Source organism: Rhinopithecus bieti, unplaced genomic scaffold (assembly GCF_001698545.2).
Source record: "Rhinopithecus bieti isolate Rb0 unplaced genomic scaffold, ASM169854v2 scaffold_5305, whole genome shotgun sequence".
NCBI lineage: Eukaryota > Metazoa > Chordata > Mammalia > Primates > Cercopithecidae > Rhinopithecus > Rhinopithecus bieti.
In genome coordinates, this window is record NW_016804648.1 from 74,341 (window position 1) to 92,928 (window position 18,588).

At 44.8% G+C, this 18,588-nt stretch overlaps 1 protein-coding gene across 6 annotated transcripts in view; it reads right to left on the minus strand.

Moving 5' to 3' along the window:
- LOC108527999 (DNA-directed RNA polymerase III subunit RPC9-like) overlaps positions 1-18,588 on the minus strand; it is a 45,243-nt gene that overhangs the window by 4,149 nt on the left and 22,506 nt on the right. Inside the window, exons 5-6 of one of the 6 annotated variants that reach the window (XR_001885008.1) lie at positions 12,302-12,394; positions 7-167 (exon numbers count right to left, since the gene is read on the minus strand). The exons of 1 other annotated variant lie outside the window; for it this stretch is intronic. Coding sequence is in view for 4 of the 5 variants with exons in the window: in XM_017869572.1 (XP_017725061.1) it covers positions 1,213-1,372 (160 nt within the window). In the remaining variant the exon portion in view is untranslated. Of the gene's footprint in view, positions 1-6; positions 168-1,156; positions 1,373-2,560; positions 2,747-11,922; positions 12,395-18,588 lie in introns of those variants that run through there. 4 more of the 6 variants (XM_017869574.1, XM_017869572.1, XM_017869573.1 and 1 more) reach the window with 4 other exon arrangements.

Consider the following 18,588-nt stretch of genomic DNA (forward strand, 5'->3'; position numbering starts at 1 on the left):
CTGAGTGAAGACCCCTTTTACTCCCCAGCACTCTCACGGGTGCTATTAAAAAAACAAAACAAAACAAAACAAAAAAAACAAGACACAAAGACACAAAGCGATCCAGATGACTTCTGATAGGTCAAGTTAGAACCACACTGGACCACAGTGAACATCAGAGGTGGATCCTGGGATTCAAGGCAAGAGAATATAAGAGTCAGAACTGGCAGAATTGTAAATATTAGATAAAAATAAAGATCCACTTGATGGTGACCAAAATATCTGTCCTTGCAGGAGGCTAGAGTGACTGCAGGACTCACTGAGGTAAAGACAGCCAGGGAACGATGTAACCCAGAATAAAAAAGGAGGTTTTAAAAAAAGCCTTAATGAGTAACTGCTTTATTTGTAAACGTAATTTGATATTCGCTTTACATTACTTTTCCACCTCTATCTGCTGGTACAGCCTTAAGGCTGAACTACACTATAGGTAAAAATAGGTCTTTGGGCCAGTTGTAGTGGTTCGTACCTGTCATCCCAGCATTTTGGGAAGCGGAGGTGGGTGGACTGCTTGAGCCCAGGAGTTCAAGACCAGCCTGGGTAACACATCAAGACCCCATCTCTACAAAAAATACAAAAATTAGCCAAGCCTGGTGGTACACATCTGTGTTCCCAGCTACTTGGGAGGCTGAGGTGGGAGGACTGCTTGAGCCCCAGAGGTCGAAGCTGCAGTGAGCTGTGTTTACACCACTGCATTCCAGCCTGGGTGACACAGCGAGACCCTGTCATGAATGAATTAATGAATGAATGAATAATGAAATTAAACTAAACCAGGCTGGTTTAGTTTTAAAAATAAATAAATAAAATAACAAATAAATAAATAAATAAATAAATAATTCAGAGCTGGGGTTGGGTACAGTGGCTTATGCCTGTAATCCCAGCAGGAGTTCAAGACCAGCCTGACCAACATGGTGAAACCTCATCCCTACTAAAAATACAAAATTCGATAGGTGTAGTGGCGTACGCCTGTAATCCCAGCTATTTGAGAGGTTGAGGCAGGAGAACTGCTTGAACCTGGGAGGCGGAGGCAGCACTGAGCCAAGATCATGCCACTGAACTCCAACCTGGGTGACAAGAGTGAAACTCTGTCTCAAAGAAAAAAGAATTCAGAGTTGTTTACCTTTTCAAAGAGGATGAGCAAGCGAGCATATCCACGAGCCACTGCCCCCTACTTGACTATAGTTTGCAGAAGTGGCATTCTGTAAGCATGATAAATTTAAGGGAGAAAACAGAACAGCACAGTCCACTGTGGGTGGCTATTCCCTGTGTGTCAACGGGAGTTCCAGGAGCTGTGACAAACGAGTGTGAGCTGGCTGGAGAGGGTACGAGGGGCTGGCTGGGGTTCAGCAATCCACATGAAAAAAAAAAAAAAACAACCACAAGATAAAACAACATATCTTTGTTGAGGAGGGCAAAAAATGACATGGATAAAAAAGTGAGAAAAGGCCAGGCATGGTGGCTCACGCTTGTAATCCCAGGATTTTGGGAGGCCGAAGCGGGCAGATCACTTGAGGTGAGGAGTTCGAAACCAGCCTGGCCAACATGGCGAAATCCCGCCTCTACAAAAATACAAAATTAGCTGGGCACAGTGGTGGGTGCCTGTAATCCCAGCTACTTGGGAGGCTGAGGCAAAAGAATTGCTTGAGCCCAGGAGGTGGAGGTTGCAGTGAGCTGAGATCATGCCATTGCACTCCAGCCTGGGTGACAGAGACTCCATCTCAAAAAAAGCAAAACAAAAGGACAAAGTGAGTGATTAAACATGGCTCTAAGATCTCACCCATGCCCTAAGTAGGTATTATTTAGCACATGCTGTGTCAGATATTGCAGAGTACATGGGAAGCAACAATAAATAGGACTCCTTCTCTCTCCTGATCCCACAGTCCGATCTAAGATCAAGCCAAAGAAATAATGACAGTGCCTGGTGAGAACACTGGGAGAGCCAGGTTCGGGCTGCAACTGATTAAAACTAAAAAATTAAAACACACCAAATTATCTTGTTTGGTCGTCTCTTAGAAATGGGTGAATTCCTTTTTGAGATTAAGACGTATTGTTTCCCAGATTTGACCCATTATCTTAGTAAACAAAACAGGGACTAAAAGAGGCAGGAGTTAATACACAGAAATACAAGGTACAATCCCTCTGCCCTGAAAGCACTTAACCCAGCTGGAGAAAGAAGACAAATACATGCAAATTTTCACAACAAAAGATCTGAGTGACAGATATAGTGATCATCTGCCTCAAAGAAAGACACAGCTCATTGCTGAAAGGGGGGCTGAATCGTGTGGACGCTGAAAGACTACAGAACTTCGAGGAGATCAAACAACTGCAATGACCACCCCTGGGGCTGCAGATCCATCTTTCCAATCAGCTCAGTAAGTATTTATTGCTTTAAAGACCTTCTGGAGTGAAAACATGAAGAAGCCACGACTCCTGCAGCCATGTGTTGGGGGAAGCAGAACAATTACCCACTCTCCCTGAGCCTCAGTTTCCTCATCTGTGAAACAGGAACGATAACAGTACTTACTATCTTATGAGAGGATGAAGAGGGATGAAAATCTTCCCAGAGGCCGCTGCTACCATTTATTGCTTGCTTTCCATGTGGAAGTACATTGAATCCTCAGATTTCACTGACACTGAGATAGTAATTAACTTGTCCACAGTTGCAAAGCTAGTAAATGGCAGAAAAGCTCCTGTTCTTGGCCATCTGCTTCTAGTGTACATGTGATAATGGATGGAAAATGTCATAATGCCATCTGTCCCAAAATAATTTCTCCATAAAATGACAGTCATTATTAGGGCAGCTCTAGTCAAGTTCTACTTCTTGTAATCCCAAACATTTACTCTAGACTCAGGAAGGGAGACTCCACAGAGATGACGCTTGCATTAGACCCTGATGACTTTTCAACTCAAAAGGGGATAGGAGGGGCCGGGCGCGGTGGTTCATGCCTGTAATCCCAGCACTTTGGGAGGCCGAGGTGGGTGGATCATGCAGTCAGGAGATCGAGACCATCCTGGCTAACACAGTGAAACTCTGTCTCAACTAAAAATACAAAAAATGAGTTGGGCGTGATGGCAGGCGCCTGTAGTCCCAGCTACTCGGGAGGCTGAGGCAGGAGAATGGCATGAACCTGGGAGGCGGAGCTTGCAGTGAGCCAAGATCTCGCCACTGCACTCCAGCCTGGGAGACAAAAAAAAAAAAAAAAAGGATGGGAGGGACAGGGACAGACAGCCAGGGCAGGAACAACACAAGGACATGCCCATAGGAAAGAAACCTCCCAGAGTTTTAGGAAACAGCTAGAGAGGGGTGGGACATGGAGTGAAAAAATCATCTGGGACAAGATCAAAAAGGCTCTGACTATCAAGATGCTGGGTGTAATTCGGTCAGTACAGGAGAGCAACCAAGGAAGAGGGGCATGCTCTGGCTGGTGCTGGCAGCGATTCTGGAAGACCCACAAAAAAATGGAGGCAGACAGTGAGAAACACACTGTAACACCCCTGGGTGAGCGAGAATGAGGTTATAAAGTTGGCCAGCAGCAACAGGCATGCCAGTAAGCATCTAAACACGTGAAATTCTTCCCGTCACCCTCAGGTAAAGTTAATAGGATATGCGTAAATTGTGTGCGGGGAGGAGGAGTGAAGGAACAGACAGAGTCAAGGTTAGGGTGTTTACAAAAATATATATTATTTCAAATGAAATTTGAGTTTGTAGTACTTTTATAACTCTGAAGAGGTTTCTGTCAAAAAGTGTGTCTAGTTTGAGGTCTAATTTGGTCTAGAACTAAAAGAAAAAAACCAGCACTAGCTTTATTTGCAAGGAGTTACATGAAACCATGGAGTAGATATTATGCTCCAGTGACCAACTGTGGAGCGAGTGAACCAGGACAGAACACCATAAAGCGCCTCCATTTAAGGGGCCAGAAGCCAGACGCGGTGGCTCACATCTGTAATCCCAACACTTTGGGAGGCTAAAGTAGGAGGATCACTTGAGGCTACGAGTTCAAAAACAGCCTGGGCAACAAACTGAGACTCTGTCTCTACAAAAAAATAAAAAATAAAACAATTAGCCAAGCATGGTGGCACACACCTGTAGTCCTCCTAGCCACTGGGGAGGCTGAGGCAAGATTGCTTGAGCCCAGGAGTCTGAGGCTGCAGTGAGCCATGATCACACCACTGCACTCCAGCCTGGGCAATACAGCAAGAAAAATAGATTGACAGTGTCAATGTAGAAGTCACTGGATTTGCTAACCAAGAAGTCATTGGTGGCCTGTGCAGTTCAGTGGAATGACACCTGTGCTCTGGTGTCAGTGGAATGACAGTGGAAAGTTCAGTGGAATGACAACTGGTCTCGGGGGACTGAGGCATGATTGTGGAGCAAACAGCCTCTTGATAACACAGAAGTAAAAAAGCAACTGCTGCCTGAGGAGAGAGGGTCCGGAGGGAGACTGGAGAATGGCCACCGGCGGTGAAGACAAACACGTGGAGAGGCTGAAACTCCAGGAGGGAAAGGGAAAGACCCTCAGAAACTGCTGCCCAAACTTCCAGCAAGACCAAGACAGTTCCACCGAGACCATGGTGAGGGGAAAGCAGCAGTCAGTCAGAAATGACTAGAAAGGAGATGAGTTCATTCCCAGTAGTTTTCTCAGCTCCCATCTGAGAGGTCTCCACATGAAGAGGGAGAAGAGGGATTGCAAGGACTAAAAGCTGCAGGGGATCTGGTAATGAGATGACCAGAAGTAAGATCAGCAATGACATTCACAACCGCTCCCTGAAAAACCCCAACTCGAGGTCGAACCACCAGGCAAGTTCCCTGTCCTACATCCAAGGAGCTGAGCACTGCTGTGGTCACAGCAGGCCCCCACACACTGCACACTCCAGTCTGGGGTATTGGGGGAGTTAAGGGGGTCAGGGTACAAACATTCCCCACTGGCTTCAGAACCAAGCCTTTTTTTTCCTTTTCTTTTTTGTTGAAATGGAGTCTTGCTCTGTCGCCCAGGCTGGAGTGCAGTGGTATGATCTTGGCTCACTACAACCTCCACCTCCCAGGTTCAAGGGATTCTCCTGCCTCAGCCTCCTGAGCAGCTGCGATTAGAGGAACGCACCACCACGCCCAGCTAATTTTTTTTTTTTTCTCAGTACAGACAGGGTTTCACCATGTTGGTCAGGATAGTCTCTATCTCCTGACCTTGTGATCCACCACCGTGGCCTCCCAAAGTGCTGGGATTATAGGCATGAGCCACTGCGCCCAGCCTAACCAAGCCTCTTTCATTGTGTCTACTTTCTCCCCTTGCTTCTCAACTCCCCACACCCTAGCTCTTGCCCAAGTGATCACCAAAACTGTTCTTGCTTCAAGGGCCTGGTGTCCTCCACACATAGTGGCTGCTCCTCGGTCCTATTCCATCCTGTTGGTGACATGTGACACTGCTGATCATTCCCTCCTTGAAACTGCCTGCCCTCAGGGCTTCCATGACACCTTTCTCAATTCTTTTCTGATCCTTCCAACTCTCCCTTCTTCATCTCTTTCTGGATTTTCTCTTCTCCCACAAGGCTCTGGCACGCTCATGGTGCTGTCTTTCATCCTCTGACCCTCCTACTGACGTCCTCACCCAGGTCTCACAATCTCAGTACCACTACAGGCTGTAACCAAGAAGTCCGTGCTTTCTGGAGACAGAGAGAGGAGAAGGACCAGAGAGTAGCAGACCAGAGGTGGGGACGGGCAGTGGGGTGAGAGAGGTGGGGGGAAGTTTGCATGGTTAATGGGTATGAAAAAATAGAAAGAATGAATAAGATCTAGTATTTGATAGCCCAACAGGGGGACTATGGTCAACAATAATTTAATTATACATTTAAAAACAACTACAAGAGTATAAATGGATGTTTATCAGAAAAGGATAAATGCTTGAGGTGATGGCTACCCCATTTACCCTACTGCGATTATTGCACATTGTATGTCTATTGAAATATCCCGGCCGGGCGCGGTGGCTCAAGCCTGTAATCCCAGCACTTTGGGAGGCCGAGACGGGTGGATCACGAGGTCAGGAGATCGAGACCATCCTGGCTAACACGGTGAAACCCCGTCTCTACTAAAAAAAAAATACAAAAAACTAGCCGGGCGAGGTGGCGGCACCTGTAGTCCCAGCTACTTGGGAGGCTGAGGCAGGAGAATGGCGTAAACCCAGGAGGCGGAGCTTGCAGTGAGCTGAGACCTGGCCACTGCACTCCAGACTGGGCGGCAGAGCGTGACTCCGTCTCAAAAAAAAAAAAAAAAAAGAAATATCCCATATACCGGCTTGGCGCAGTGGCTCACACCTGTAATCCCAGCACTTTGGGAGGCCGAGGCAGGAGGCTCACGAGGTCAGGAGTTCAAGACCAGCCTGGCCAACATGGTGAAAGCCCGTCTCTACTAAAAATACAAAAAATTAGCTGGGCGCAGTGGCCAGCACCTGTAATCCCAGCTATTCAGGAGGCTGAGGCAGGAGAATCGCTTGAACTTGGAAGGCAGAGGTTACAGTGAGCCAAGATTGTGCCACTGCATCCAGCCTGGGTGACAGAGTGAGAATCCATCTCAAAAAAAAAAAAGATATTCCTCCCCTCCTCACCATTTCTACAGCCCACTCCAACCTCTTGGTTAGAGGACAATGACCTTCATCTTCAGTGGGCTGCCACCTTTTCAATCTATCTACACTCATACAAATAAAGTCTCTTTTAAAAGATAGAAACATGGTCATCTCATTATCCTGCTTGTAATCCTCCCACTGTCCTCACAGGTTGTGGTCTGAACTTGAATTTCCTTAGTTCAGCCCCCAGAACCCTCTGAAATCTGGTCGTTGTCAGTCTCTATAGCTTTGTATGGCCCTACTTTGCACTCACATCCCAACTGACCCAAACTGCAAACACCCTACAGAAAAGCACGAGGCTACTTCCTGATCTCAGGCCTTACTTGGCACATGGTGTTTGCTGACACTTCGGTGTCTCTGCACCGTGTCCCTACCATAGCATTTCCACTGTGTTCATCTTTGTGTCCCCAACAACCGAGACAAAGCTACCATGAGGTAAACGTAATCTGAAGCATATGTAAGAGAAAGAGCTAGGGAAGCCCCGACTTGCAGAAGTTCATGGGAGAGAAGGGGAAAACTCTGGGGAGATACGGGGCAGGACTCCATGCTCTGAAAGCAGCCAGGGTACCAGGACTCCAGACACTAAGGAAACCGACAACTCATCCATCGACTCTGAGCTTTGCTGGTCCCAGAGGAACACATTCCAAATATAGTGTCCACTCCCAAGAATAATCTGTGCCCAGAAGAGTCCCTTTTAGGGATGCAAAGTTATTTACTACCCTACCTAAGCTGGGTCTTGAAGGCAAGTCCTCTTGCTCCATTCCTGGCAGACCTAATCCCAACCCTAAGACAGAGCTGTATACCTTAGCGAGGAGATGTCAGCATGAGAGCTGGGGCTACAAGCCAGGCTGCAGTTCTTTGAGAAACAGATGCCTGAAGAAAAAGCTAAAATGATTCAAGAGTCAAATGCTTCAGAGGAAGTAACATGCTGTAGAAAAAAATGACACAGAGCCGGGCGCAGGGGCTCACACCTGTAATCCCAGCACTTAGGGAGGCCAAGGCGGGTGGATTTCCTGAGGTCAGGAGTTCAGGACTAGCCCTGGCCAACATGGTGAAACCTCGTCTCTACTAAAAAATACAAAAATTAGCCAGGCATGGTGGCAGGCGCCTGTAATCCCAGCTACTCAGGAGGCTGAGACAGGAAAATCGGTTAAACACGGGAGGCAGAGGTGGCAGTGAGCCGATATCATGCCATTGCACTCCAGCCTGGGTGATAAGAGTGAAACTCCGTCTCAAAAAAAAAAGAAAGAAAGAAAGAAAGAAAAAATGACACGGAACATCGTATCACCGTGACTTGCAGTTGAGTCCCAACACTATTGTTTTGCTGAATAAGGTTATAAAGTCAAACAAAACATCATTCCTACCCTACCCGCAAGGTCTCTGGTAGTGGAGGTATGTAAGCACGTTAATAGAGCCCCAGCTTGCACTAATAGAATCAGACTTGTTAAGGGCTGTTATCTTGAATCTCCTCTCCCTGAGAGAATGGCAGAAAAATTCTGTTGAGGATATTCAAACACCAGGATTAAAGATGCTTCAGCAGTTCCTGTTGTAAGTGTAATGTCTTAAGCTGCAACAGCTAGCACACGATGGTCCAGGTCTTCATGACTTTGGTCAAGCAGCCCCTGGGTCATGGGACACTGAGGCTGTTTGAATTGCAAGAGCTGCAAGTTCCTAGAGGAGGAGCCAGGCCCAGCCGCAGTGAAGAAGCCTGCTGCTCCCTCTACTGGCTGTTGGACAACAACACTGCCTGTAGCGTTTGCTCTTGGCGGAGTCACAGAACCAAGCAATTAATGAAAGGGTTGAGGTTAAAAGGTTTAGAAAGCCTTTTAAAAGATTTTAAAATCTTCAATTTTAGGATCACTAGTGGAAAAAAGGGAGTTAAAATTAATTTTAACTAATCCTTCTTTAATATTAAAATCTGTTTTAAATTTATATAGATGATGGCCAATCATGAATCGGCTTGCAAGACAATGCCTATTTGTAGGTTTTTTTTGAACAATATTTGTCCATATTTATAGTGGAAAAGATGTTGGGCTTAGGAAGCAATACATCAGCCCACACAAAGAGCTGAAAAGAGGCCTTACAAATCAACTGTTAGCACTGCTGCTATAGGAGAAGATTGAGAAAGCCCACAAAAGCCTTTCTATCTCCACAGATTACAGTGAAAAATTTCCAGACAGCTGGGTGCGGTGACTCAAGCCTGTAATCCCAGTACTTTGGGAGGCTGAGGCGGAGGATCATCTGAGGTCACGAGTTTGAGATCAGCCTGGTCAACATGGCGAAACCCCATCTCTACTAAAAATACAAAAATTAGCTGGGTGTGGTGGTGTGTGCCTGTAATCCCAGCTACTCAGGAGGCTCAGGTGTGAGAACTGCTTGAACTTGGGAGGCACAAGTTGCAGTGAGCCAGGACCGTGCCACTGCACTCCAGTCTAGGCAATGGAGCGAGACTCCATCTTTAAAAAAAAAAAAAAAATCTCTGGACAAAATATACAAAAATACACCTGAGGACTCTGAAAAGCAAACAAAAGCAGGTGGTCTGGGAGGGAAACAACACCTGAGAACCATTTTGGGGTAGAGGATGGATGTAAGTTTCATGGGGCTCTTTCCCTCTTTTCTCTCAGGGCCTCAATCCTGGTGCAGCTGTGGTGGCCCCACAGGCAGCTCCAACTCCAGGAGAAATCCAATCTTTCCGGCCAGGAGACTGAGAAAGGCTTGGAGACCCAGGAGGAGGGCAGTCCCCCAGGCGGGGACTAGCAGCAGGAAGGGAGCCCTTGCTGTCCAGAGTGCCTAAGAGTCCTTCTTCCTTTTCTACTTTCTCTGCTCTGCTCCAAGGACAGCTCTAGTAACAACTACACACAGGCAGGCAGGTAAACCTTTGAGAGAAACTTGGAGCCTGTGGCTAGAGGACCAAAAAGGGGGTCTCATGTGGGCCAGAGAGTAGGAGTGAGGGAGTCCCAGAGAGGAGAGCTAGAGAAGGGGACTCCAAATTTGAATTTCAATCAACACAAATCCTAGGTTCATCTGAGCTATTTACATGCAGAACAGCACCAAAACAGCAAGCATGGAACAGACCCAGCACAGCAAAGACCCCGGGTGAGAAGGGAGCGAGTTACACCACCAGTCCAGCTCCATATGCAAAGACCCAGAGTGGGTTTCAAAACAAAATGACACTGAAATCCTTGCCCCAGAAGGCAAGACCAACTTGAAGTCTGAAGCTAATTGGGTTAACAGCCTCCTAAAACACAAACAAGAGGCTTTTAACAGGACCCAGAGTCCAAACAATATAATACTCAAATGCCCAGGATACAATCTACAATTACCCAGACCAGGAAAATACGACTCATTCTCCAGGGAAAAGATAATCAACAGGTGCCAAGCCCATGATGACCCAGATGTTAAAGTTATCAAGAATTTAGCTACTATAACAACGGGGGGTAAAAGTAGATATTCCTGAAATGAATGGAATAATACAAGTTCTCAGGAAAGAACAGAAAGTGTAAAAAATAACCAAATGGAAACTTTAGAACTGAAAAATACCTGAAATGAAAAATTCACTGGTAGGCTTGATAATGGAAGATGCCAGAACAATCTCTGCATATATAGACAGATCAACAGAAATTATCCCATTAGACTCTGAAGCTACAGTGAGCCTGATAGCACAACCGCACTTCAGCTTGGGCAACAGAGTGAAACCCTGTCTCTATTAAAAAAAGAGACAGGAGGCCGGGCGCGGGGGCTCACGCCTGTAATCCCAACACTTTGGGTGGCCGAGGCAGATGGATCACGAGGTCAGCAGATCGAGACCATCCTGGCTAACACAGTGAAACCCCGTCTCTACTGAAAAAAAAAAAAAAAAAAATAGCTGGGCGTGGTGGTGGGCACCTAGAGTCCCAGCTACTTGGGAGGCTGAGGTAGGAGAATGGTGTGAACCCGGGTGGCAGAGCTTACAATGAGCTGAGATCATGCCATGGCACTCCAGCCTGGGTGATAGAGCGAGACTCTGTCTCAAAAAGAAAAAAAAAAAGAGAGAGACAGGAAAAAAAAAAAAAGAGAGAAATTAATTATTCCATTTGAACTACAAATTGTTTTAGAAAGAAATAGAGCCTCAGAGACCTGTACAGCAGCATCAGAGGTCTACCAGTTGTGTTTCTATAGTTCAAGAAAAGGAGGATAAAGAGATTGAGATTGGGACAGAAAAAATATTTCAAGAATAGTTGAAAACTCCATAAATTTAGTAAGACACATAAATTTACATAATCAAGGAGCTCAGTAAAGATAAACTGTGGGAAAAAAGCTGAAATATATCATTATCAAATTATTGAGGACCAAAGACTTGAATAATCTTTTTTAAAATTTAATTTTATTAAAAAAAATTTTTTTAGGCTAATGAAGTGAAGCAGTGGGAGTAAAGACGGGATTTAAAAAATCTTAAAAGCAGCCACAGGAAAAGGACACATTAGGCTTAGGGTGATAGCAGATTTTTTAAAAGTTTTTTTTAAATTAATTATTTTTTAGAAAATAGAGATGGGGTCTCGCTATGCTGCCCAGACTGGTCTTAAACTCCTGGCCTCAAGTGATCCTCCTGCCTTGGCCTCCCAAAGTGCTGGGATGACAGCAATGATCCACTGCACCTAGCCTGATCATAGACTACTAATCAGAAACTGAAACAGCCAGAAGTCACTGAAATGACATCTTTAAAGTTCTGAAGGAAAAGTCCAATCAACCCAGTGAAATTATCCTTCAGGAATGAAAGAAAATAATAACATTCTCAGCTAAATGAAAATAAGAGAATTTGTACCCAGCAGACCTATTCTCAGAAAAGTGCCAAAGGAAATTCTTCTGGGTGAAGTAAATGTAAAAAGGACACAGGGAACTTCAAGACTAGAGAGCAAAAAAAAAAAAAAACGATGACACTGGGTAGACATAAAAGACTATTTCTGTTCTCTTAAGTTCTTTAAAATATGTAAGAATACAGAAAGTAAATGTTAAAACACTACTAATAGGCCAGGCGCGGTGGCTCACACCTGTAATCCCAGCACTTTGGGAGGCCGAGGCGGGCGCATCACGAGGTCAGGAGATCGAGACCATCCTGGCTAACATGGTGAAACCCCATTTCTACTAAAAATACAAAATATTAGCCTGGCATGGTGGCGGGCGCGTGTAGTTCCAGCTACTCGGGAGGCTGAGGCAAGTGAATAGCATGAACCTGAGAGGCAGAGCTTGCAGTGAGCTGAGATCGTGGCACTGCACTGCAGCCTGGGTGACAGAGCCAGACTCTGTCTCAAAAAAAACAAAAACAAACAAAAAAAACCACACTAATAATATGTAGATTATATGTTTCAATGTATGTAGATTATATGTTATAAATACAACAACCATAACACAAAAAGAAGATAAAGAGACCTGTATACACTTACTAACTGGTCAAATACTAACTCTGGACTATAAATGGTCACGCATGCACATTATTATCCTTACAGTAACTACTAAAATAAAATAAACAAAAGATACAGCCAAGAGACTACAAATCTTTATAGATTTATAGATACAGAAAAAGCAAGTGACAACATTCAATATCCAATCTCAGCAATTTGAACTTTGTAAACCTGTTAAAGGACATCCATGGAAAATGTAAACTAGCATCATACTTAATGGTGAAGAACTGTTTCCCTTGAGATCCAGGACAAGATGAGGATGTCTGCTCTCACCACTCCTACTCAGCATCGTCCTGTAGGCCTCAGCTGGGGCAATGAAATAAGAAAAAGAAACGGCATACAGATGAGAAAGAAAGAAAACTCTGTTTGCAAATACCATAACTGTCGGCATAGAAAATCCTAAAGAATAAAAGTTTCTGGAATTAATAAGTGGATTTAGCAAGGCTGGAGGGCATAAGATCAATATAAAGTCAGCTGTATTTCTGTATCAGCAATCAACAACTGGAAATAAGCACCATTTACAATAGCACCCAAAATTATAAAATAGGTATACATCTAAAAAAAATTGTGCAGAGTGGGGCACGGTGGCTCACGCCTGTAATCCCAGCACTTTGGGAGACCGAGGCGGGCTGATCACGAGGTCAGGAGATTGAGACCATCCTGGCTAACACGGTGAAACCCCGTCTCTACTAAAAGATACAAAAAATTAGCCGGGCATGGTGGCAGACGCCTGTAGTCCCAGCTACTCGGGAGGCTGAGGCAGGAGAATGGCGTGAGCCTGGGAGGCGGAGCTTGCAGTGAACCGAGATCGCGCCACTGCACTCCAGCCTGGGTGACAGAGCAAGACTCCATCTCAAAAAAACAAAAAACAAAAAAAATGTGTGCAGAACCGGCCAGGTGCGGTGGCTCACGCCTGTAATCCTAGCACTTCGGGAGGCCAAGGCAAGCGGATCACAAGGTCAAGACCACAGTGGAACACTGTCTCTACTAAAAATACAAAAAATTAGCCGGGTGCAGTGGCGGTTGCCTGTAGTCCCAGCTATTCGTGAGGCTGAGGCAGGAGAATGGCGTGAAGCCGGGAGGCGGAGGTTGCAGTGAGCAGAGATCCTGCCACTGCACTCCAGCCTGGGCGACAGAGAGAGATTCCGTCTCAAAAACAAAAACAAACAAACAAAATCTCAATGGCATTTTCTCATAAATAGGAAAATCCGTCCTAAAATTCATATGAAATCCGAGGAGACCCCAAATAGCTAAAACAATTTTGAAAAAGAATAAAATCTGAGTAGTCAAACTTCCTGATTTCAAAACTTCTTGTAAAGCTATAGCAATCAAAATAGTGTAGTATTAGCAGAGAAACAGATATACAGACCAACAGAGTAGAGAACCCAGAAAGAAAACACTTGCATGTATGGTCAAATGATTTTGACAAGGAGACCAAGACCCATTCAATAAAGAAGAAATCATCTTTTCAGCAAATGGTACTAGAAAAACTGGATATCCACATGCAAAGGAAGAAGGTGGATTCTTACCTTATAGTACATACAAAAATGAACTGAAAATGGATCAATATTTGCAGTGATAAATATGCTAATTACCTTAATTTGAGTATTAAACGTTATATACATATCAAAACATGACTTTATACACCAGAAATATGCACAAATTATTACGTCAATTAATTTTTTTTTTGAGACGAGTCTCGCTGTTGCCCAGACTGCAGTGCAGTGGCAAGATCTTAGCTCACTGCAACCTCCGCCTCCCAAGTTCAAGCGATTCTCCTGCCTCAGCCTCACAAGTTGCTGGGATTACAGGCATGTGCCACCACGCCCAGCTAATTTTGTATTTTTAGTAGAGATGGGGCTTCTCCATGTTGGCCAGGATGGTCTTGAACTCCCTACCTCAGGTAATCCGCCCACCTCCACCTCCCAAAGTGCTGGGGTTACAGGCATGAGCCACTGTGCCGACCTAAAATTTTTTTTTTTTTTGAGACGGATGTCTCGCTCTGTCTCCCAGCTGGAGTGCAGTGACCGGGACTCCGGCTCACTGCAAGCTCCGCCTCCAGAGTTTACGCCGATTTCTCCTGCCTCCAGCCTCCGGCGCAGTAGCTGACTATCAGGCACCCCGACACCGATTCGCTCGCTCGTTTTTGTGTATTTTAGTAGAGACAGGTTTCACCTGGTATTAGCCAGGATGGTCTTGCATCTCCGACCTCGTGATCCGCCCGTCTTGGCCTCCCAAAGTGCTGGGATTAACCAGGCTTGAGCCACTGGCAACCTGGCCAAAATTTTTAATTATAAAAAAATTTTTTTTAATTTTAAACAAAGGATCAAAGACTTAAACATAAGACAAACTATAAAGCTCTTAGAAAAAGCATAAGGAAAAAGCTTCATGACATTGAAATTTTTTTTTTTTGAGACAGAGTCTCATCCAGTTGCCTAGGCTGGAGTGCAGCGTCACAATCTTGGTTCACTGCAACCTCCGCCTCCCGGGTTCAAGCGATTCTCCTGCCTCAGCCTCCCAAGTAGCTGGAACTACAGGCATGCGCTACCATACCCAGCTAATTTTTTTGTATTTTTAGTAGAGGCGGGGTTTCACTGTGTTAGCCAGGATGATCTCGATCTCCTGACCTAGTGATCCACCCACCTCGGCCTCCCAAAGTGCTGGGATCACAGGCGTGAGCCACCGCACCCAGCCTAATTTTTGTATTTTTAGTAGAGACGGGGCTCCTCCATGTTGGCCATGCTGGTCTTGACCTCAGGTGATCCGCGCCTCAGCCTCCCAAAGTGCTGGGATTAGGGCGTGAGCCACCCTGCCAGGGCATAACATTGAATTTGATAATGATTTCTTGGATCTCTGATACCAAATGCACAGGTAACAAAAGAAAAGAGACAAACTGGACTTCATTTAAAAACTTTATGCATCACAGGACTCACCAACATCACAGGACTCACCAACAGAGTAAAAAGACAACCCACAGAATGGGAGAAAATATTTGCAAATCATATATCTACCAAAGGATTAATATCCAGAATATATATAAAATTCCTAAAACCGAACAAAAAAACCTCATTCAAATATGTGAAAAGGATGAGGTATGGTGGCTCACACCTGTAATCCCTTTGGAAAGCTCAGGCAGGCAACCCAGGAGTTTGAGGCCACCCGGGTAACACAAAGAAACTCTGACTCTACAAAAAATACAAAAATTAAGTGGGCATGGTGGTGGCATGCCTGTAGTCCCAGCTACTCGGGAGGCTCACCTGCATCTGGGAAGGTCAAGGCTGCAGTGAGCCAAGATAGTACTACTGCACTTCAACCTAGGCATCAGACTGGGACCCTGTCTCACCAAAAAAAAAAAAAAAAAAAAAAAAAGAGAGAGAGAGAGAAAATGACTGGAATAGATATTCTTCAAAGAAGACATACAAATAGCTAATAAGCACATAAAACCATGCTCGGCATCACTTATCATTACAGAAATGCAAAATAAAACCAGAATGAGAGACTACTTCACGTTTCATAGATGCCAGAGGAAGGGAGGGAAGAAGGAAGGAAATAAATTGGCAGGGATGTGGAGAAGTTGCAAGTCTGGTGCACTGCTGATAGGAATGTAAAATGCTGTAGCCAATAGAAAAAAATAGTATGGTGGTTCCTCAAAAAAGTTAAAAACAAAACTACCATATGATGTATCAATTTCACTTCTGGGTACCCAAAGAACTGAAAGCAGGGCTCACAGAGATATTTGAACCCCCTATGCTCATAACAGCATTATTCACAACAGCCAAAAGATGGAAGCAAGTATATGTCAATGGATGTTAGAAAAACAAACTGTTGGCTGGGCGTGGTGGCTCACACCTGTAATCCCAGCACTTTGGGAGGCCAACGTGGATGGATCAATTGAGGTCAGGAGTTCCAAAACCAGCCTATCATGGTGAAACCCCATCTCTACTAAAAAACACAAAAAAATTAGCCAGGCTTGGTGGTGCTTACCTGTAATCCTAGCTACTCAGGAGGCTGAGGCAGGAGAATCACTTGAACCTGGGATGGGGAGATTGCAGTGAGCTGAGATGGCGCCATTGCACTCCAGCCTGGGCAGCAGAGTGAGACTCCATCTCAAAAAAAAAAAAAGAAAGAAAGAAAAACAAAATGTGATTTACATATAAAATGGAATATTATTCACCCTTACAAAGAAAAAAAATTTCTCATACATCTTTTTTTTCTGTTTTGTTTTTGTTTTTTTTTTTGAGACGAAGTCTTGCTCTTGTATCCCAGGCAGGAGTGCAGTGGTGCCATCTTGGCTCACTGCAACCTCCACTTCCCAGGTTCAAGCGATTCTCCTGCCTCAGCCTCCTGAGTAGCTGGGATTACAGGTGCCTGCCACCACAGCCAGCTAATTTTTTTTTTTTGTATTTTTAGTACAGACCAGGTTTCACCATGTTGGACAGGCTGGTCTCAAACTCCTGACCTCAGGTGATCCATCCACCTCGGCCTCCCAAAGTGCTGGGATTACAGGCGTGAGCCACTGCACCTGGCCCTTTTTTTTTGGGATGGAGTTTTGCTCTTGTTGCCCAGCCTGGAGTGCAATGGCACGATCCCAGCTCACTGCAACCTCTGCCTCCCGGGTTCAAGCAATTCTCCTGCCTCAGCCTCCCGAGTAGCTGGGATTACAAGCATGCGCCACCACACCTGGCTAATTTTGTCAGGCAGGTCTCGAACTCCTGACCTCAAGTGATCCACCCACCTCGGCCTCTCAAAGTACTGGGATTATAGGTGTGAGCCACCGCGCCCGGGCAAAGACATTACGCTAAGTGATATAAGGACAAATACTGTATGATTCCATTTACATGCAATACTTAAGAGTAGTCAAATTCATGAAGACAGAAAATAGAATGGTGGTTGCCAGGGGCTAGGAGGAAGGGAGAACGGGGAATTTATTGATTACTGGGCACAGAGTTTCAGTTTTGCAAGATAAAATGTTCTGTGGATAGATGGCAGTGATTGTACAATGTGAATGTACTTAATGCCACTGAACTGCACACTTCAATTGTTAAAACGATTTTAAAAATTAAACATTCAAATATGATTTTTAAAAAAACACTGTATGGTTCCACTTGTATGAGGGAGTCAAACTCATAGAAACAAAAAGCAGAATGGTGGCTGCCAGGGACAGGAGGAGGAGCAGTGCGGACTTGTTTAAGGGATACAGAATTTCAGTTTTGCAAACCGAAAAGGTCTGCATATTGGTTGCAACAATTGAACTGTACACTTAGAAATGGTTAAAATGGTAATTTTTTTGAGACAGAGTCTTGCTCTATCGCCCAGGCTGGAGTGCAATAGCGCGATCTTGGCTCACTGCAACCTCCCAGGTTTGAGCGATTCTCCTACCTCAGTCTCCCAAGTAGCTGGGATTAGAGGTAACCGCCACCGTGCTTGGCTAATTTTTTATTTTCAGTAGAGATGAGGTTTCATCATGTTGGTCAGGCTGGTCTTGAACTCCTGGCCTCAAGTGATCTGCCTGCCTCAGTCTCCCAAAGCACTGGGATTACAGCTGTGAGCTACCGCACCTGGCCCAAAATGGTAAATTTTGTTATGTGTGTTTATTTATATATTTTTTGAAATGGAGTTTCACTGTTGTTGCCCAGGCTGGAGTGCAATAGTGTGATCTCAGCTCACTGCAACCTCTGCCTTTCAGGTTTAAGTGATTCTCCTCCCAGTCTCCCAAGTAGCTGGAATTACAGACATGTGCCACCACACCCACCTAATTTTGTATTTCTAGTAGAGACAGGGTTTCTCCATGTTAGGCAGGCTGGTCTTGAACTCCCAACCTCAGGTGACCCAGCTGCTTCGGGCTCCCAAAGTGCTGGAATTACAGGCATGAGTCACCGCACCCAGCCGTGTTATGTGTATTTTACTACAGTTTTTATAAAGTGTTATACATGAATACAGAAGATACACATGGAAGATTTGCACACACACACACGGAATTTGTTTTGTCTTCAGAGTTCTCTTGGAGAAGGAGTGGGAGAAGTGCATTTAGTTTGCTGATGGTACCACCTGTGTGCCTGATGTAACACCAAATGGTTCCCCCAAAAGAAAATTACTGATTATCCTAAGTGAAATGACAAAAGCTTTTGAAATTTATCAGCTCTAGAACTGAATCTAAAAAACGTGGGCTATTTTTCTTCTCCTGTAAACTACTGATATATGACGTTTTCCATTTTAATAGGTTGAACTCATTCCAAACCAAGAAAAGGAATTGGACACTACAGGAACTCACAGAATACGATCAAGCCACTTTTGCCTCAAGCAAACACAAACATCAAAGGACTTCATTGATCAACTTTATAAAAAAATACTTTAACTTGTAAACCCTACTTTTCATCCAATTTGGTCTGAATTCTGGGAGTGGGGGTGATGCGATAGGTCATACAAACTGGGACTCCAAGAAAAGATTTTTAAAACCCCATTAACTTTTGTTCCTTACTCGAGAAGGGTCCCTATGTCTA